Source organism: Poecilia latipinna, unplaced genomic scaffold (assembly GCF_001443285.1).
Source record: "Poecilia latipinna isolate Pla-1442-1.1 unplaced genomic scaffold, P_latipinna-1.0 Scaffold427, whole genome shotgun sequence".
In the NCBI taxonomy this organism is placed as follows: Eukaryota; Metazoa; Chordata; class Actinopteri; order Cyprinodontiformes; family Poeciliidae; genus Poecilia; species Poecilia latipinna.
Window position 1 is genome coordinate 152,972 of NW_015113043.1, and position 22,516 is coordinate 175,487.

General features: G+C 38.8%; 1 protein-coding gene across 1 annotated transcript in view; it reads right to left on the minus strand.

Moving 5' to 3' along the window:
- The window catches only part of LOC106950884 (furin-like protease kpc-1), a 187,356-nt gene that overhangs the window by 140,544 nt on the left and 24,296 nt on the right, over window positions 1–22,516 (minus strand). The window contains exons 4-5 of the mRNA XM_015038044.1: window positions 12,519–12,600; window positions 7,361–7,464 (exon numbers count right to left, since the gene is read on the minus strand). Of these exons, the coding sequence (XP_014893530.1) occupies window positions 7,361–7,464; window positions 12,519–12,600 (186 nt within the window). The remainder of the gene's footprint in view (window positions 1–7,360; window positions 7,465–12,518; window positions 12,601–22,516) is intronic.

Genomic DNA, 22,516 nt, shown 5'->3' on the forward strand with positions numbered 1-22,516 from the left:
TACTTTTTAAACACAATATTTTTCGGGATTTTGTTTCAAGATATGAAAATCAGTACTGACGGGAAATTTTCAGCCGTCTAGCTGGTCAGAAAAATAAAATCCCATTAATTTGAAAAGTGAAGGCACCATAACAAAACATTCCCAGGTTATGTCAATGACAACACTCTTCAGTGTGGAAGTAATTACTGAAAGAAAGAAGACTCTGATTCCTTCCACATGGGAATGTTAATTCAGTTTCAAAAGCACAGGACCGCTTCTAGAAATGTTTTCATCCAAACATAAACACAAAGGAAAAAGTTGTTTTTACACCCCCAGACCTGTAAGTGGCACTAGACATGGAATATGTGTGGAGCTTCCACACAAGGTTAGTGGTAAACACAACAGGAAAGGCAAACAATAAAGCGAAGGTGGAGTATTTTGCTAAAATTTTCATTGTAGAACCATAATAAAGGTTCTGCAGCTGCAGCACAACCACAAATCCACCATGGCTGTTATTTCTTATGTGTAATAAGCATTTGGGGTAAAATTTCAGGTTAAATGTTGGGCTAATACATAAGCATTTTCACAAAAGAGGGATTTTTGTTGTCAACATGGATACACACGAGGGCCAGATTTTTCACCCTGAAACTCATTTGGACAAAAAAAACAAACACAAAAAGAGTTCAAGGTCTCCTAAAACAAAACACACCTTCAAAGTTTCCAGTTTTTGTTTAAAATGAACTCATAGAAAGCACAAATTGTTAGAAGATGTTTAAAAGTAAACTATATTTTCTACAGACAGATGTTACTTGGTCATTAGGGTCACAAACACTGGAAGCTAGATTTTGGCATATCCTTTGCTCATTTGTCATTTTGTACTTTTAGTCACTTTGTATCCAATTTTATTTTTTTATTTTTTTATTTTTTTGCTTAAAGGTCACTTTTTGACTTTTGTCTTCAAAAAAGAAACCATAAGATGTCAATTTGCAGCAGTGTTGGAGCAGTTTCATTGAATTTGCAAACAAGAGAACTGACCTGCAGTCAAGCTCAGGTGAAACCAAGAAGGTTAAACTTATTACGGGAAAGTTTTGTCTCTCTTGAAATTAAAACCTGAAAAGCTAAAGACAGTCTAAAATGTCACCTCTGAATCATTTTGCCTGTGTTTTATAGCCACTAAATCACTAACACACACACTGGAAAGTTCCCTCTGCTCTTAATAAAAAAATAGTCCTCATTTAAGGCAGGATTTCAACAAAAATGGCAACTATGATTTTTGAAGAGAAATCGGAATCTGCTAAAATCAAAGCATTTGAATTCAGAAATAGGACACGAGTCTCATATTGAGTTCACTTATTGAAGAAAAGGAAAAACTTGCATGTACAGGAGGAAACCTTAAGGGAAAACCAACCGGGGGCAAACAGCAGGGAACACATATTAGGAACAGGTTTACTAAGGGAGAACAGACTTGGTAATGGGCAGAATAACTGAAAATTGGAGGCTTATATCCTGAGAAGGTGATTAGTGGCATGGAAACCAGGTAAATCCAATTAACCAAATGTACTGACGCTGTGTGGTGAACGAGACTACGAGGATGGGAAGGAAAGCGATTAATTAAGACAGAAAAGAACACAACAAAGCTTCAAGGACAGAGAACCCTGACTCAGATCAGAGACGTTTTTTGTAAAGCATGTGTTACGTACACAAGGACGCCCAAAGCTTTCAAAGCAGGACACAATGCAGAGACAAACAGCAACTACTTTTACTCAAAACCCAAACTCGAAATCCATGGAATCACTGAAGCTTTCAAAAAAAAAAAAAACTATAATCTTAAATTTGAGCAAGATAATACAGCACAATGATCAATTGGGAAACAGTTTGTGGAATGAATGTGACACCAGCTGCGTTTCCATTAACTAAAGAATTGTGCAAATTAAAATTACGATAAATTAGCTTAATGAAAACACTGCAATTCTAAAAAAAAAAAAAAAAAAAAAAAAAAAGCACGTTTTTCGATTAAAAGCCATGGTGAAGTGGTTTATCGCCCATGCCAAATCGGTTTATTTCACAAAACTGCAATGGAATCACTTTTCGCATCACACAAGTCATGTGAACAACAGTTTGATGTTACTACTGATGAAAACCACATAGAAGACGACAGGAAGTGGTACAAGGAGGATGTTATTCCAACGTGTTGAATCCATAGCTTTTCTGTAACATCACCGACTACAATTTCCCCAAAATGCCGCCTACATCACCACTTCCAGATATCAGGAGCTTGTCGCTCCAACATCTGAATACGACGCTGAGAACTCCTCAGATGGGTAATAGATGAACGTTGGTGCCATGGCTGAATTATAACCATATCCCATACAACTGTTTACTGCCATGACTTTTAATCTTTAATTGTTTTGATTTTTTATATTTTTTTTACATTAGCAGAATGCAAAGTTTTGTGCACATTATAAATGAGCGCAAAACTTTGTCAAAATTTTGCTAATGTTGAAAAACAATTTCTCAATTGTGGGGTTTCCATCAAATAAGAAACACAATTAAAGTCACGTGAACCAGTTTGTTCATGAGAACAAAAGAAACAAGCCGCACCATCATCCTCCAACTACTTCCTGTCATCTTCTTCTTCGTGTTTGGCAACAGTGGCAACATCCATTTGTTTGATCATGTGACTCGTGTGATGAGAAAAAAAGTGTTTTCATTACAGTTTTGCTAAAAAAAAAAAAAACTACCTCATCATAGTGAAAAAACTTTTGATTGAAAAATGTTTTTTTTTTTTTAAATGCACGTGTTTCCATTAAGAGAATTTATGTACGATATGTCAAACTATAAGGTTAATGGAATCGCAACTAAAGATTTACGCACATTTTTAATGGAACAGCAGCCTAGAAGTGCCTCAAGCAAACAACGGACAATACATCCCACATCATCGGATGACTTCAAAAATCTGCCGCCGACTTTTTTTTTTCTTTCTTTCAAACGTCACATGACACCTACACAATCCCAGAGTCAATGCCCTGTCAGGTTGTTGGAGGGCCACCTCACAGCATTCAGTAGGTGGTTTTGATCCAGCTCAGTAGAAACATATATTCAAAGAATATAAATACATATATATATATATATATATATATATATATATATAGAAGGGATGGTGTATGCATCTTTAACTACACATGGTTTCAAAGTGCCATAAGGAACCCAGGAAGTTCACGGACAAGTCACCCAGACCTCTTCACCTCAAACCACAAATCCACCTACACGGAAACACAGAGATAACCACACATTACAGCAGAGAAACAACGCCGCCGTGGTGAGGCAAAATACCCATCACAGCAGCTCCCCAGAGCCTCAGCATCCCCACAAACTACATACATTCACTTGATCACTTAATACAGCTTTAATGTTGCATCCCAACGCAAACATGCAGTACGGTAACAGGCACACACAGACACACAAAAAAAAACCCACCCAACACTTAAAGGCAGCGTGTAAAGGCCGCACAAACACACACACACACACACATACACACTCGCAGACTAACTAGAAATGTCAACGGATTCCCAAAACTCGCTCTCCCACACAGAAAAAAGCACACACAGACACACACGGCCAATTTGATATTCAAAGTGAGTCCTTTAACTGTTGCTATGATTAAGAGAGAAAGAAAGGAAGAAAAGGCACAATGGAAAAAATGTCTCTGTTGGGGGGTTTGTGTGCGTTTCCGTGTGTGCGTGTGTGTGTGTGTGCGCGCGCGTTTGTTTGTGTGTTTGGCGGGTAGCATCTGGGGAGCTGCAATGCTTTGTAGTGTGAGCGAATAAGGCAGATGAATGGAGGCTGCTAGCAGACTAACGTCCACCGGAACACTGGGACTGGCTCGAGGGGAGGACACACTCGAATGCATACACACATACACACACTTTAAGCACACATAAAAGGCACACACCTTTGTAAAATTACATATAGACCTGTGGAGAGGCATCTTGAATGCTGATTCACTTCATACACATGCGGTTATATGAAGTGATGTTGTGATAGCAGTAAAAAGCTCCTCACACACAACACAAAGTCACAATAACACTTTAAAGTACAACAATTTACCTCTTCCGGTGCTCTCTTTAGCATCTATACATTTATAGAGACATGGGTTTACCTATAAAAATAAATTAACTTCAATAATGACATATTCTAGCTCACCACTTGCTCAGTTTTTGTGTTTTTATTGAATTTTTGTAATCTTTTTCTTTTTCAAAGTACACTGTACACTGCAAAAACAAAACCTTACCAAGTAATTTTGACCTACTTTCTTGTGTAAATATCTTAGTACACTTGAAGAAAGAAAAAATTGAAGTCATTTCAAATGTTCAAATGTTCAAATTTATCGATTTGTAGTATTTGAATGCTGCCGTTGACACAGTGGATAATACAACATTGGAGATTAGTAATCACACGAAAGCCCATGAATTCTTGAGACGTCCTATGAACAACACTTAGGACCACCTATTGTAATTATTCAAACACCAAATAATAATATTCATTATTACAACAGTGGAAACAGTCTTGGCATTACAGCAGAAGCTAACATCTCCAGTCTTCCTTATCTCTGTTCTTATGGGGGAAATGAATGGCTCTCCTGATCTGGTGGCTGTGCAAAGGCCAACACCTGGCTACCCAAGATGCTACTTTTATTATATATTTTAGATATACTCTATGAACAAAGGCTGATTTTTATTCATCTTGGAGTTACGTTTCACAGAAAAATCGGCGAAAAGATGACTCCGCGAATTTTCACAGAGGTCCACTGTACACAAGCAGTCATACAGCAGGAAAAAGCAAACAATTGCCTTTTTTCCTTCTTCATCTCAGCTGGACTTCAGGGAAAACATATGAACATGAACAGATTGTCACACGACAACACGTACCATAAACTGATTGATTTGCTGCAGTCAGCTCAGCAAGAACCTTCTTACAGGAGCTGAACTTGTCATCAAGGTGTGTTAGGCCAAACTCGCCTAAAGTAGGTAATGAAAATATTACTCTACGGCAAGGATACGCGCGCGCGCGCACGCACATACACACACACCCACACACACACACGTCTCGACCTGAGCAGATTACTGACCCTCAATCAATATCTCCATCCACCAGAGGCTGATTAAACACAACAGAGTGAAATCAAGAGAGGGAGGCGAGAAGCCGATAGAGAGAGAGCGAACGGTCCCTAGTTTTAAAAGGCTTTGCATTTTTCCTGATTACTCAGTGATTGATAATTGTGCCCTATATTCCTGTTTATGTAATCAACCCATATAAGTTAAAAACCACATAATCACTTATGTGTCATACTTCACGTAACACCGCATGCATCACGGCGGGCTTCGAAAAAAAAAAAAAAGAAGAATCTTGTCGATAAATTTTCTAAATTCAGAGCCGAACCGTTGCTACAAATGGCGCTCGTATTGGAGCTCCGAGCTCTCCGCCTCACATTTCTCTTCATCATCTCGCCTCGATACTGTCTCCGCCACCCTCCGCCCCCATCCCTGACTCTCATCCCTCCAACTTGCCCCGAGAGCTGAGATGTCAGTCAATCTGCTGCCAGTTGCCGGGGTGAATCCATGAGCCCGCCTCTCCTCCCCCTCGCTCTGCCAGATTACGCCCTCGCGCGTCACTCAAGACCGTCTGCGGGAGTCGATTGGCTGAGGGAACGCTTTGCCCAGGGTATTTATAGCAAGAACATGCCAGGGATTTATTATTGATAGAGTAATCAGTGATATAATTTATCGCCGAATTCCATCGATATGAGCAGAAACAGAGGCTGTCGCTGCGCAACAGACCCAGCAGGAAGTATTCAGTGCACATAAGTAACAGTTTTTTTTTTTTAATGGGTTGTTAAACAATAAAAAATGTGGTCTTTTTTTATTGGGAATCATGTTTTAAGCCAAACATGGAGAAGCAGCATTCAGCTTCTATGAACTACAAATCTGGGACAAACGTCCAGAAAACTGCAAAACAGCTGAAACACTGACTTTCTTTAAATCAAAGCTAAAAACCCACCAGCTTAGAGTTGCTTTTGATTTGCATTGATAATTTCCATGATGGCATTTGATAAAAATGTAATGTTTATTGCTTGTTTTATAATTTATGTGAAGCAATTTGAACTGCCTTACTGCTGAAATGTGACATACAAAAAAACTTGACCTGTTCAGTTCTACTTTACCAAAACATATATTTTCTTTTCAAACATAAATTAAGAGGTCACAGAGGTTTTACTCAGTATATCAACCTCTATTTTGAAATATGTAGTTTGCATGAATTAATACAGTTTATTGAGTGGTAGTATATAAATAATGCAAAGTATATTACTGGTATACTAATAAAAAGTTCTGCATATTTTACTATTTTGTCATTTTTGCAGTGTAATGTAAAAAACAGTACTGACATCTTCAGCCTCAGCCACTCAGATCTTTATGTTGTATCTTAGAGTTTCAGATTGAAGTGACCACCTTATCAATCAACTCTAAAATAAATCAGCTGATTATGGTTTAACAATGAAACTATATATGAAAATCTAAATGGTATTTCTGTACAACTAAGGAACACAAGAATTAAAATTAAACAGATTTTTTAACTGTTTATTTCTGGTGTTTTTATTTAATTGTCATTGTTTTGTAGAAATGAGTTTACAATTTGACATTTAAATTGTTTTTTGTTTATTTTTGCAGATCATGGTTGATTTGTTACAGCAAAAAAAAAAAAAACAGGGTAAAACATCTAAGGGGGTGAATACACACATGCATGAAAACAGCATTTAAAAAGATTTTGCTGTGGTTATTACTTTAGCAGGAAAGGTACATCAAAATGATGTTTGTCAGACTCCAAATAAGAACTGGTTAAGTTTAACTTTCATTGGACATAATCTTATTAAAAGAACAAAAGCTCCCTCATGACATGCTTGTTTTATGGCGCTTTTCAAACAGACTTCAAACATAATTCTCCATCCTGTTGCTGTATTCCTGCAGGGCCTCAGAAACACAGTTTGGCCAAAACAGTGTGAACAGGACAGCTGAAGGCATAAGCATGTCTTGTTGTCTCAGCCCAGTTGTGCGCCGGTGTTCCTCCAAGCCTCATCAATCCCAGACATCTGTCTCAGTTCAACATGGACAACCCACTCACCCCTTCTCCTGCCTTCCCCACCATCCCCTTATCTCTCTGTCTTCTGTCTCCTTCTCCAGTCACACGTGAAAGCCTGTCTGACTTATGCCTGTCAAAAGAACATCCTTCAACGCGAAGACGAGAAGAGAGGAGAGACGGGGGGAGACTTCCAGATAAGGGAAATGACGACACACAAACACACACCCAAGCAGATAATGACACCCACCAGTTCCCACTGCATGGGCCAGAGCGGGTCGTTGAAGGTGAGCGACTGGTCGTCCATCCTCTCCTCAGACGGGCTGTCAGCTGGAGGCCGTTTCCTCTGGGAACCTGCAAACACAAAGATCTATGTGATACGCATGTGTGCGTGTGTGTGTGTATGTGTGTGTGGAGGGGGGGGAGTTTTCTCCTTTTCCAATATCTTGAACTTTAACTTCCGGACATCCCTGGACCTCCAACCAATGGTGAAAAGCTACACAGATTCCCTTCTCACCACTGAGGTGGAATACTGTGGGGAGATTAGCATATCATTAGCATCTAATTAGCATCTCGTTACTGCAGCGTGGCTCAGTTCACAGTCTGTGGAAGCGCCTCTGCTCACTAAGGCCTCCACATTTTTCACTGCAAAAACACAAAATCTTACCAAGTATTTCTGCTTAGTTTCTAGTGCACATTGCTTTGAAAACCTATCCTAGTACACTGGCTCAAACCTATCACACAGGACTCTGCACCCTAAAGAGCCATTTTGCTCTCAGCACAGCCAAAAAAACTTGTTTAGAGCTGCAAATGTCAAACAACCTTTTCAAAATAGACAACTTTTCAGACTTTAGAAGATTTATTGTCATTTTTTTAAGAGCCAGAATTTTATTTCCATTTTTAGATTTTAAAATAAAAATAAGTATAAAGGAGATATTTTTTATAAACAGTCAACCTAATGAGAAAGAAAAAAAAAAAGATCTAAACACATATTACTGGCACTTTTAGTGTTATTTTTGTGGAAATTCAATGCAAATACTGTAGAAAAAAATAAAAACAGTATAAAACCTGCATTTGTTATTATATCTGTATTAAAAAAATGTTAACTGGTTTCTTTTAATTAAAGTTATTAAGAGCCACTGTGGCTCTGGAGACACGGGTTGCAGACCCCTGCCATAACCCAATTTCAGTCGTATTTTAATGTCAATATGTAAAAAAATATGTAATTTTTCATCAACATTAATACCTAATTAGACCCAATGTATTTCCAGAAGTTGTGAACCATTACAGAGCAGCTAAAGTTAACTAATTAGATCATTTTAAATGCAAAAGTAAAAACAATGAAAAGAGCCTGATGATACAGATAAACATCATAAAGATTTCCATTTCTAGAAAAATGGAAATTCCTAAAGTAAAAAAGAGTCCATGAATCAAGGGGGGAGTTCATTTAAAATCAGTGTTGAAGTCGTAAGCATCATCTGTATGAACGGTAGAGAGGCTGATGTCGACAGGGACAGGCTGGAAATGAACCTTACTGGGTTTATCTTTGACTGTATTCTGCAGCTTCTCAATCATGTGTCGAAAATATGCTGTTGTTTCATACAGTTTGGGATTCAATAATTATGTCTGAAAAAGCGGCCGGTGTTGAAAATGCCCATTCGATGCGACGCCCTTGCATTCACAACGGCAGTTTAAATCCTAAAATACTTGCGCGAAACCTGAGCGGTGAAAAGTTCAATCTGGTCAAAGCGTAGAAGTGCAATTCTTATTTTCCCTCCTTCCTTTATGAGAGTCAACACACAGCTGCAGCCTTCATCCATGATCTCCTGACTGTTTCATCTTTCTGCCTCCCTCTGGTGCTTTCCTATCATCTGTCAGAGCAGAGGCTGCGCGACACGGTGAGGAAAGTTTTACACAAAGAGGCAGACAGAGAGAAGTGCTGCAGAAGGACACCCGTCGGTTTATTCTTCTGCACCAGACAGCTCCCATTTACAACTGCACACGATCCATCCGACTCCTTATGTAGACGTGGAGTGATTTAAGAACTGCAATTCAGTTCTACTCAGCTGTGTCAACTTAAATTTCATTATGTATAGTCTAGTTCAAATCACTCATATCCTCTACGTTTTAGGGGTTCGCCTATAAATCTGTCCTGAAGTTAGCTTTGTCTTACTTCAAGTGTACTAAAATATTTGCACTAGAAACTAGACCAAAACTGATTTTGTCTTTTTGCAGAGCATGTATGTACACTGCACGTTCCATTGTCTGAGTAAAATGGGTGATACTGGCTTTAATACAGGAATTTACAGTATGGATATTTGCCCAATGTAATTGCCTAGCCTCACTGTGAGGCTTGGCACACACGGGAACTTTAAGGAATTGAGGTATCATTTAATCCAAATTAGTCTGCTGCTGTATGACACTTGATTAGTGGGTCTTAAACCGAATAAAATTATATAAACTTATGAAAATCAGAGCCAGTAGTTTATGTCCTTCCGAGTGAAACTGCAATAATTTTTATAGAAGTGAAGCGCTAACTAAAGTGTGGCCAACACTACAGCGCAAACGCAATATAAAACTATTAGCATGAGGGCTAACACTAGCATAGCATATTGGGTGACTATGATGTTGACACTACCAGTATGCTGAGGGTTACAGCTATCGTGTTGAGTAACTTTAAATTACTCCATTCAGTGTTCAAATGTTAGCGTATAAGCTAACGTTAGCTAAAACGTAAGGAAGTCTTCTGCAGAGTCTTGACTTCAAGGGAAGAAACAACACGAGCATCAGTAGCCAGACTATCAAACCAGACCAACTGCAGAGAAGTAATAAAGTGTTTCTTTTTACAGCAGGTTTCATTTTTATTCAGAACTGTGACACTTCATTATGTCACATGTATGTCACACATACTTATTACATCAAGAGACAACAACTGTTGGCACAATTGTTAGAAGATGGGAGAAACTCAAGAGGACTTTCAGTTTCCCTCAAACTGGGGATCCATATAAGATCACTCCTGTTGGAGTATCAGTGATCATGACAGAGGTGACGGATCAGAAACCACTTTTAAATTGGAAAATCTTTAAAAAATTTGCGGCGTAGCAAATATTTATTTCCCCCACTATATGTCTGTACCAGAGCATTGGAAGTGCTTAGTCCTTGATCATGTCGCTTTGAGTACTTTGATTTCTTTTTCATGTATATCTATATTTTTTGTGCACCTTGCATGTGATTGGTCAGACACTCAAAGTTCAAAAGCGTATTCAGTAGTGACAGTATTGTTGCATGTGAAAGTTTGGGAAGTTGTGTGGGAGTTTGCCTTTACTGTTTGTCGTTTTCAATCATGACGGAATGATTTGGATTTTAAAGCAGGAGTCGTGTGAAATGAACCATCCATCTGCTCTATTAGGAGCATTATTTGATTATCTGTCTTTCTTTCCTTGCATCAATCTCAGTGCTTCAGCTTATGAAGTTTATTGAGTGCTGTGTCTCAGCTTACTTTATCTTGGTCACATGCCTGAGATCAACACACTGTGCTCTTTTGAACACACATTGAATTATGCTAAGCTATAATAAATCCTTTTTTTTTTTTTTTTTTTTTTTTTTTTTTTGCAAATGACTTTTGCAGTTCATTTGCACCTTTTCCTCTTTGCACACTTTATGCAAACTGGGGTGACTTTTGATTGTTAGATTTAATCTTTGCTTGGCTGAGTGTGTATTCTAATTCTCCATGCTGTACTGTAAGTTATTAATTATTCTTGTGCACACTCTCCATCATCATAACACCAAGACAGCAGAAAATGATCAACTTCACACACCCTGTCACTTGACGATCCGCGCAGATTTAATGATGAAGCTAAACATTATCAGCAGATCGGTTTTAAACATAAAAACTTGACAAAAACGGCTTGTTCCTTATTTGTGCTTGATAAAAACTGAACAACCGTGTTAATTAAATTTGTTTGGGTTCTTTCTGAACAATTAAAATAAAGAATGTAAGAATTACTCAGAGCCAAATGCAGCTGAACTAAATGCAAATCAAGAATATTGGAATACTATTTAAAAAAAAAAAGGTGTGCTATTTTTGGTCACTCGTTTCAGAAAGTGAAACTCGTAGATTATATAGACTCCACACACATACATTAGAGCATTTCATGCTTTTATTTCTTCTAAGTTTGATGACTATAGCTTATGTATAATAAAAAAAAATTTCTATAACATAAGATGTTAAGCAGAAATGTTAAGACTTCTGAAAAATGTGTTAATCTCTATGCACTCAGGACTTTGTTGGAGCTCCTTTTGCATAAATTACTGCATCAATCAATCAAGTCTATTCGAATGGCACATTTCAGCAATAAGGCAGTTCAAAGTGCTTTTTATCATAAAAATAAAAAACTATAAACAAAAAAAAAAACATACAGTCAAAATTTGAGAAAACCAGTAACAATTTTGACGAGTGCCATCCTCAAAACTATCAATACACATCAAATAAAACATAATAAAAACACATCAATGTTTCATGGCATGGAAGTGATTAGCCTGTGGTTCAGATGAGGTGTAAAGGAAGTCCACGGCATCTACATTGTTGGTTTTGATGTCTCTCATCTTCCTCTTTACGATTCTCGATAGTTTACATACTTACCTGAACAGGCCAGGTCACTGAGCCGTCTTTAGGTACCTTTGGCAGTGTGTGCCGATACAAAGTCACACTGGAAATTGAAATCAAAGTGTCTCCATACAGCAGTGTGTCAGTGGAAGGAAGCATGAAGCTCTAAAATGTCCTGGCAGTCTGCTGCGCTGACTGTGACCCCCAGAAAACCTAGTGGACCAATGACATCTAAAATTCCCACTGACTGTAAAAACTTCCCACTTGACTTAAGTCAGCATGGATTTTGTCTCTCTCCACTCTTCCTTCAGATTCTGTGACCTTGATTTCCAAATGAAATACAAACTTTACTTTCATCAAAATAAGGACACTGAACCACTGAGCAGCAGTCCAGATGTTTGTCTCCATAGCCCAGTCAAGATGCTTGTGACCTTGCCTCTGGATCAGACATACCTTGACACAAGAAATATCACATTCGTAGCCAAACTGCAGGATTCATCTGGATATAGTGGTTCTTGATATGCTGACTCCAGCCTCAGTTCACTAACTGTAAAGCTGGGAAAACATATTTACTGGATTTTGCTTGACAATCCTTTGAAGGCTGTTGCCGGTGCACATTTTCCTACCACACTTTCTGTTTCCGTTCAACATCCTCTATGTCTTTCTAATTTTTTCAGACATTGAATTTTGTGTTCTCATAAGCTGTTGGCATAATAATCAAAGCTACAAGAAATAAAGGCTTGAAATGTTTCACTCGTTTCTAAAAAAAAAAATAAAAATAAAAAAACTAGTCCAAACTTACCTTTCGTCCGAACGTAGTCTCGTCCCGTCAGGTGAACCCGCTTGTCTCTGTAATGACATCGCTGCCTCTCTACCCAGAGAACCTAAAAATCACAGAAACAAATAATTAATTTCATTTCTTTTAACTTTTTCTGTTTTTTATCACAACAAAAAAAACGATCACATCTTTCCGCGCACCACCAAGCAAACTACACTCTGATCATTCTGATCTTTTTTTTTTGTTGCTTTTTTTGTAAATAATCTGAATTTAAAACAGAAAACTACAATTGGTTCTTTTTTATTTTATTTCACTTTGACAAGAAAGGAGAGGGGAAAAAAATCCATAGTGCATGGAGAGTTGGGCAACTTTGTGAAGAAGTGTAAAAGGTACTCTTCATTTGTTCAAAGAGTGCCCACTTGCTTCTCTCCTTTTGCGGTGCCATTGTCCAGGGTTAAAAGCAACAAAAACACTCCCCATCTCCTCCACACCTCTGTCCTCTGCAGGGCACACGCATGCGCACACGCACGCCGTTCTTTCATAGTCCGCCTTCCTGTGGCTTTGATCTGATAAGAGGCCGGTCCTTGTGAAGGTGGGCGCAGTAAATCAAACGGCAGATCACACACAAACCTGCGCGCACGGGCACACGCGTGCATATGTATCACTGTCAGGCCGCCATTGTCCGCTCACACTTAAATCAGAGTGGAAGAGGTTGAAAATAAATACTACTGAGAGGCGGCTGCAGTCTTTTATGTCCTAAAAGCCTCCTGCCTTTATTCTCCCTTCATGTTCTTCAATTAGACTCAATTAACAAAAGCTAGGAGCTGGTCTTAACTACCCACGAAGGACAGCTGTTATAAGGACGCTACATACGTGACATTAAACACACAGGACAGAGGGAGGATGTGCCATGCATACAGATCGGCAGAGGGACTGAAACCACTACTTTTTCTTTTTTTTAATGTTAGCATATAATGAGCTATGTTCATTTAGGCTCTAAAATCAGTAGCATAAGTAGGTAAATCCTACAAGCAGCAAAAAGGAACAAATTTTTTCATACATTTTTAAAACACAAGGCTCACATTTCATATCCCATACAATGGGAAATGAAATGTAAACACATAACTTTGCACCATAATACACAGAAACTTTGTGATATTTAATCTTTAGGCTGATGATGCCTGCAGTTTAGTGGTCACATTTTACACATTGTTAAAGCTTCACAAAACATAAGGCAAGTTTTAATTTCTTTTTTTTTTTTTCGCAATATATATCTTTGGCCTTAAAGCTGCAATGTGTAACTTTTATAAAAACTATATATTTTTTACATATTTGCTTAAATTGTCACTATGTCATGATGGTATGGTATTACACAGATAATCTGTGAAAACAATTTAGCTCTTCTTCCTTCTCCCAGTGCTAGAAACAACCAATCAGAGCAGAGCCAGGAGGCGGGTCTTTATGCCGTCAACAACAATCTTGTCTGGAGCTGCTAATCCCCGTCCCCCTCATCCCTCTTCTGATCTCTGCTACAGATCATGTTGTGAATGCTAAGGCTAGTTAGCATAGCCACCAATGACAGTGAATAAACAGTTTTCCTGTAACACTAAGTTGTTTCTCCACCATTAGCACATTTTCCAGCAAGTATATGAGGTTGATTGACAGCACTAAGACCCTCCTCCTGGCTCTGATTGTTTTGTTTTTTTTTTTCCGGTTGGGAGCGATGCATTTCTTCAGATGGCAGTAGCAGCTCAAGGAGGAGTTAGATGTTTTCACAGATTATCTGTCTCATAACGTACTGTCACGACATGGTGAATGTTTAAAAAATATATCTAAACACATATTCTGGATAAAAGTTGCATACTGCAGCTTCAATGTCACTTTTAAAAGTAAAAAGGGGAAGCTTGTTAGCTTAAGGTAGTGGTTCCCAAACTTTTTCTCCTGGGCTTCCAAACTATCTTGGAATAGGTGCTGTATTGATATTAGCTAGTCATCTTGTAGCTAACATTACCTGTATCCAACAGCTTTACTCAACTCAGTCGGTTAGTTTGGGGGAAAACTGTGAAAAGTTCTTTGCGTTTTTGCTGGTTTGCTGCCGTGATCCTAACACACCCGCGTAGCTCTGTACAGCAGCAGCAGGTCTCCTTCACTGCCCAGCGCGAGCGTCGTAGCGCTCATGTTGCGTTTAAAGGCGGCTCGGAAAAACAGGTTACAACATGTTAACAACGGATTAAACAGTTTTAACTGCTGATAAAAGTGANAGAGGACACAGATATGGGAAGTGTGGAAGCCCCTACTGTATCAAATTGACAGAGGAATAACAGAGTTGGCCATTCTAAGGTAAAAACCCAGCGCATACAGCATCCATGAGCTGTTTTGTTTTTGTTTGTTTTTTCCCCCCATCCAGACAGCTTCCTCCCCTGCAATGGCACGGCGCCCCCCCCTACGGGGCATGCCCCACAGTTTGGGAACCTCTGGCTTAAAGTCATCATCTGAACTGTGAAATATGAGGGGGTTTTGGGTGTGGTCTGCTGCAAGAGAGAGTGGTGGACTTCACAAAATGGATGACATCATGGGAAAAAAAGATCCTCCAAACAAATCTGATAAGTTGCCTCGTACCTTATGTGATGTCACCAGAGAAATAGAAGCTCACTATCTTATATATTGATTCAATAATTCAACACAAAGTAGCAAAACAAATATTGTTTGTTCTACAGCAGAGAAGGAATATCTAATTCGTTTATTTGACCGAAAATTCTGGCAGGTAGCTTTGAACATAAAAAATACATTAAACCTCCACACAGATTTACATAATGATAGATAAACAATAATGTCAGAGGGTGTGTGTGTGTGTTTGCATGCATCAGTGTCTGTCCCAAATGCCTTGTTAAAGCCCTCCAGCCCCTCCTCTTGAGAACCAGCCAGGACAAGCTGATCAATACACATGATAGGGAGCTAATCGCTCTCTGTCAAACCAGGCCCTACCAGCTACTAATGGCACATGCTCAGCAAGGAATGGATGCGCGATTGTGTGTGTGAGCATGAATTGACCTTAACAGCACATTGAGCTCTCTTCGGGGACTTTTGCTCAAGGTTAGACTCGGGGGAGAAGGTGCAATTGACAACACTGTCTGTGACACTGACCCCAGTGCCATCAGGACATTCATCATCCAACTGTCACACATGCACACGCACACAGTGCTGACATACAAATACACACCGAATAAATCCAGCACAGAGTTTATATGATGCAATGGCAGAAAATAAACAAAAGGCACATCAATGAAAAGAGCACGAAGGGCCTTTTTATTTATGCTGTTAAATGAACTGATTGCAACTTGAAGGTGCAGTTTGGGGTAAAGCCATGTTTTACATGGGTCTGAACGTCGAGCAGCAATTTCTATTCACTTTTGTGTTGAACATTGCATGTGTACAGGGATGAAGTGTGTGGAATTTACCTTATTTATTATGTCACACTCTCAATTCACTTTTATCCATACTTAATAATCAAATGATGAAAATCAGATGCTCTGAAGTAAGAAAGTGGAATTCAGTGAGACAGTTTGCTTCTAATGGCTAATCATATGCAACAAGGAGTGTTTGTTTTTTTAAAGTAACTGGTTTGTTCCTTTTGGTCTGTTTTTATAGCTACACACTTACAGACATGTCACGATGTTAAGACAAAAGGGCAGCTATGATTATCCCATTTAAAGTCAAAAGCTGATGTTCCCACATATTTCCTCTACAAAAAGCTATTTGTTCACTTTTAAACCTGCTAGCCTGGAAGCCACACGGCTTATTCTCACAGAGTTCAACTGCGTCAGCACATTTGCCCTGATGTTATGGCTTCTGATTCTTTTTTCAAAATCATTGATCAGTTGGTTATCTGGAACATAATGCTGTCAAATATACAGTTCTATCAATAAAGGTGAGATTTTACTGTAAACAGAATGTCTGCACAGCATAGCATAGCACAGCACAGTGCTGTATTAAGTAATGTCACAACTTACTGCCATACGTTTTTTTAGCACTCATCAATTCAGCAGCAGTATAAAACTGTAAGGTTTCAGAGTTGTGACTCTCAATCAATGGAAGTTATGTAAAAAATAAAATAAAATAAAATAAAATAAAATAAAATAAACATCTGTGACATTTTGGTTTAGCAGGAAATCTCACTGCATACACTACAGCCTCGGATAGGAAGGCGAAGCTGAAGCACTTTATATAGGGAAATGCAACTAATCAAACACAAGTGATTTTAAGATTGATGCAAATTTTAAAATACAAGTTTTGCTAAGTTGAATATGGGAACAAGAAAAAAACAGCGACTGACTCCCAATTGTTTATAAAATATCAGTTTCTGACAGCAGCACAGATCGACGTTCAGGAAGAGGAAGAAACGAGACCATAATATTGAGCATGAGTATATATGAGCACAAATATGTCTGTATAGTTGACGTCATATTCTGTGCTACCAGAGAAAGAAAAGTGTGGAAATGTGTGTGTGTGTGTGTGTGTGTGTGTGTGTGTGTGTGTGTGTGTGTGTGTGTGTGTGTGTGTGTTTTTCTGTTGTCTCACTATGAATGAGTGGACGTGGTGCGTGGCAGGCAGCTGCAGCAGCCTGATAGCCGAGCTGAGCTGCCCAGTCATCAGCACTGACATTTTGGGCTCCGCCACCCGCTTCACGGCCCCACGGGAACGCCGTGGCAATTGCATCTGTGGTGGTGGTGGTGGACGCGTCTCCCACCCTCGCTTGCCAAGCCCCACCCCACCCCTGAGCCCGTCAATCTCCGCGCCGCGCTTCCCGCGAGACCCGGCCTGAACTCAGAGCTGACCAGGCAACTCGGGCAGCGGCGAACGCTGCAAATGACCCACCGTCGCTGGTGTAACGATTGTTATCCGCCTCTCCCACCAGCCTCTTTATTTAATCTTTCATCTCTCCGTCAAGACTGAAAACCTCAACCGCAGAGAGGAAAAAAATTACAGAGGACAGAGTTTGTGTGTGTTACTGACAGTAAAAAATAAAAGAGCGTGAGCTCTACAGAGGGAAGGGAGGAGGGTGTGGAGCTGAAAAGAGTGAAAGAGAGGAAACAGATAACAGACAGATACACTCTGGCCCCTCCTTGAGCCTTCTTTCAGGGCACCCCTTACCCCTCTCTCCCTTCTTCCCCTTCCTCTCTCTCCTCACGCCCCTCTTGGGCCCTCTGGTGTTGTTGCTCACTCCATTGTGTCAGCCTTCAGAAGTGCTCAGTTTGAGTGGCAGGCCGTCACAGATCAGTTCCCAGCTAAAGCAGCCCAGCAGGCCAGGGTGACGGGCCAGGAAGGGATCTAAGTGGGGTTTATCAGCGCTTCTTAACGCCTCTCCGGCTCCCTGACACAAAAGAGAGGGGGTATTAAACATCTAAAGCAAACCAAAAGGCGTGAAAGCTCCTTATAGGGCCGCGGGATTGAGGATGTGACTGGAGTCTAAAAATAAAAAATAAAAAAAAAGTAAGAGAGGGAAACACACACACACACACACACGTACAGAGACACACGACTCAATAGCGAGGAGGCACTGAGGGAAAACTCAAATGTTTTTATTCTGTGTAAATGGATAAGTAGGTGGAGGGGAGAAAGAAAACCAAGCAAAAGAAAACTAGCTGAACAATGTTTTCTACCTCGCTGCCTGCAAGAAACGAATCCCATCCACAAAGCCGAGACGCTAAGCAATGGTAAATTATTGAAATTATTTCGAAAAGTTAGGAAAAATTAAATTGTTCTGCCTTTAAGAAGAAGAAATCAGAAAATCAAGATAATCAGAAAATCGTCATTGTTAGATTTCAACTCTCCTTTTGAAATAATTAAGAACACTTTAAAGCCTACTATCTACATTTCTTCATGCAATTTGTGATTTTTCAATTTCCTTTTTAACCAATCTTTTCACAGTTGTTTCTAAAAAAAGGGGTGGGGGGAAAAATCCCTTATTTCCTACAGAACGATCAAAAAAGACTAGTCAAATGTAACACGTCTTCGTCTGATAATTAAATCCTCACACTTTGGATCAATAGTACGGCTCGCATGTTTTCACCTAAAGGTTAACACAGTCTTCGAGGCACCTAGAACTGTAATACCCCCATAACATCTCCAATAACCCCAACAAAGGTAATATCATATTAAGATTCTGCTGAAGGATAATTCACACAGTAAGCTAAAGTAAAAAACTGGTCTACTTAGCCAACGCTTCAGATTGTAATTTGTGTGGATATAAATTGGAGGACATTACAGAACCATCTGGTCATGGATGCTGTTGTATTAAAAAAAAAAGATGAAACGAAGGGCTTTGTGTGGAACATTGTGTCCTGCCAACTCTTAGAAGTACATATGTTACTTCTAATGCCCTCCTGTTTTGAATAGTGCATGCATGTTGGGACCAGGGGTGTGTGTTCACAGAGCTTTGACGTCCAGTCAAGTCACGTTTATATGTGTAGCCCATTTCGGTAATAAGGCAGTCCAAAGTGCTTTACATCATAAAAACATCATTTATGAATTGATTAAATGAGCAATAACCATTCTATTTTGTCAAATTCCATCATGTGAACATCTCTTTTTTCAACTGTTTCTTTCAGAGTCTCTTAGTGGGTCAGATAATTATTATCAAAAAGTACAGCAAGTCTTTATAGCATCTGTGACAATGACTCTGATATCCAGAATCAAATCTGAATGCCCATCAAGCAAACACTCCACCGTGTCCTTTGGGCTATACAAACTGACACAGTGGCTGATGTTGAGATCCTATTTAACTTCTCTCCTACTTTAAGAATGTTTTCACGCCTGAGGCGTTTAGTCGGTTTAAAAAAGTTGGTTTGTTTCCCGCATTGGAGTCGTTCATTTGTGTAGATGTGAACACAGCAGGCGCGGAGCTATAGGGGGGCCGAATGGGGGCCCGGGCCTGGAGGTGCCAGGGAGGGAGGAATGGTTTCAAGTCATTGAAATATGTGATTATAGACAGAGAAAGTGCGCCCTCGCCTGTTGAGAAGGGTGTATTTAATGTTAAATACACCCCCCCACCTCCCGCTCAACAGTTTCAGTTTCACTCCACGTAAGGGGCCCGGTGAAAACCCCTTGAATAGGGGCCCGGTGATTGGTTAGGGGCCCGGTGATTAGCCCCGCCCCCCGGCCCGACGCTGACTTGTTCCGCTAGTGGAACACAGCAATGTCACTAAGATACGGGCCAAAACAACCATACCAACACCGCTTAGAGAACATGGTCTCGGTACGATTCCAAACAAACTCTAGAGAAGTTTGTTTATGGTTTGAGGGTGATTTGACTTTGAGCCAACAGCTGTTAGGTGTTTGGTGCTAGCTTGCGCCAAATGCCTTCTGAAGGGACAGGTATACGTTGCATTGTGGGACATTGCAAACACACTAAGAAACACATGTTGTGCATCTTTTTTTTAAAAGACTAAGGTTTTACCTGGAACACATTGTTAAGTTTAAATCTTCTATGTTTAGAGAGAATGAAAAGCTACATTTTAAGTTAGCTTTTCACCTAGCTTAGAACACAGCATCTGCTTCCTATATTTACAATTAGCACTCCTAGCCTAGACCTATGCGGCAATAAACAGCCTGCTCTTTGTGATTTGCTTACAATTTTCAGTGAGTGAAAGAAAACCGAACTGCCTGAAAAGCATGTTAGCAAAATCATCAACTGATTTGGACCAAAGTAAATGAACTACAGGTGTGAAAACTCCAAGAAACCATGAAGGTGCCAGCTAAGTAAATATATCTTTATCACACATCTGTTAATTAGTGTATGTTAAAGAAAAGGTAGGTGGATGCTCCAACTGAATATATTAAATAAATGTAATATATTAAATTTAATATTTAATAAAAATGCAGTAGTTGTGGCTTTACAGGTGTTTGTTTGTTTGTTTGTTTGTTTGTTTGTTTGTTTGTTTGTTTGTTTGTTTTGTGTTATGGAGGCCAAAAGGCTAACAAATAAAAACATTAGTAATTTTAAGGGTAATCCAAATTCTGCATGTAAATAAGCTTTAGAAAGAGGAAAAACTTCCAAGTAGCTCTAACTTAACCATTGTCGGTGCTGGCATTCTTGTTGCTGTTGGCTGTTGCGTTTCATAAATAAGAAATTTGAATTCACTAAGCAGAATAAGAAAAGAAGTAAGGGAAAAAATCCAATCTCAGGCCTGATGCATGTTGCAGCAAAAGATTTACTGTATGTGCGTATTAAGTGTGTAATACACCAGCGGGGGCCAGTTTGCGTATGTTAGAGGCTGGTGGGGGGCTTCCACCGGAGACATTTTGGAAAAGGTCAGTGCGGAGTTCAATCAAAGACATGCTTGTGCATTTTTAGACTGAAACTGCATGAGGTATGATATGGACAGATCAGATCAGAGAACACTGAATGGAGGCAACTATCCAAGTCAGTAAGACAGAGAAGGAGAAAGGAAACCCTAATGAAGGAAGATATGGTACATGATATAGCTATGTGACATAATTAGGACAGATGTCTTCAGCTATGTTATAAATATCTGAAATAGAAATTAATTTGATGCACTTAATCAACAAAAACAGTGTTTTACTTATTAAACAAAAGATCTGTTACAAACTGTAACTTGAAATAGCGCTATGAAAAGATAAAGTAGATGAAATGAGAGATGCAGCTAATATACTGTATACACAGCAAAACAGCAAAAATTTATAATTTTCTAAGGCAATTTGCCACTAAATACATTAGGTCAGTGATTCTTGAGAATAGGGACAAAACAGGTCCTATGGATAAAGCACCAAACTTGAATAAAATATACACAAAATATAATTTTTTTCAAATATCTGACTCAACTAACCTGGGTCATGTGAGCGCAACAATATATATTTTCCTGGTGTTTGCTGAATATTTCTTTATTTTAAACATTGTAGTCGGTGGATGATGCCTGTAAAATCCCTTGTCCCGGAGCAGAACTCAATATAATAGTTTAAAACAATTAAAGAAATACTAAAATTATGCATTATGACAATTAAGTATATAAATAATTATAAAAGTATCAATAAATTGAATTAAAAATAATTTTTAGATTTTTCCAACTCCGTTGAAATTTGTCCCTAGTTTTTGTCAACACCGTCAGACATGAAAAGAATGTAAAAAAAAAAATCAGGCATTATTGGGGGGCACCAGAACTTCTGAGGACCCCATGATGTTGTCTTTTATCTTCCTTTGCTAAGAGGGCTAGTTAGCTCTGGTTAGCTTATGCTATTCTCCAGTTTTTTCTTCTGTTTTATTCCTAAGTTGCTTGTCACAACCATGATATGTCAATACCATAACTGACAATTTACAAAACTTTGATGAAATTTTGCGAAATAAAAGCTTAATTTTGGTAAACTGTAAAGATTTCATGGACCTGACGAGCTACAATATGGCCTCCTTCAGAATAACATCATATAAATTGAGGTAGTTTGGCTTTTTTTCAACTCCATCAGTTTTTCTGACTCTTTCAGTGAAATTGTTGTCAAATCTCACTTAAATGTGCAATTAATTCATTTTAATGTATTTTACATGAATTGCATTACTTCACATGTATCAAGTTTTTCATTTTACTCACTAGTTTGTCACCACCTTCAGTTCTGTGTCAACTCCATCAACTCCGTCAGATGGACTTTTTGTTGTTTTTTGTTTTAAATAATATTTCTATCGTTTCTTGAGAAGCATTTGTCTGTAAAATGAGTAAAAATATCACTAATAGTGTATTTTAACAATCATTTTATATTTATTTTTGTCAGATGGTGATGACAAAGTTCTGGGTCAGGTCAATTAAAAATGTAATTTTTTAAAAATGTTGCAACTGGGAGCCTGTACCTTAGCATCTTTACAGTTCCTAAACATTATTTGTCATATTTGCATACATAAGGTTGAGAAATAAAAAAAAAATATGGGAAAATTAAAACCCATTTTGTCCCTATTCTCAAGAATCACATTTACCAGAAGGAATTACAAGAAAAAAAGTTGTTGTAAGAAACAAGCTTGT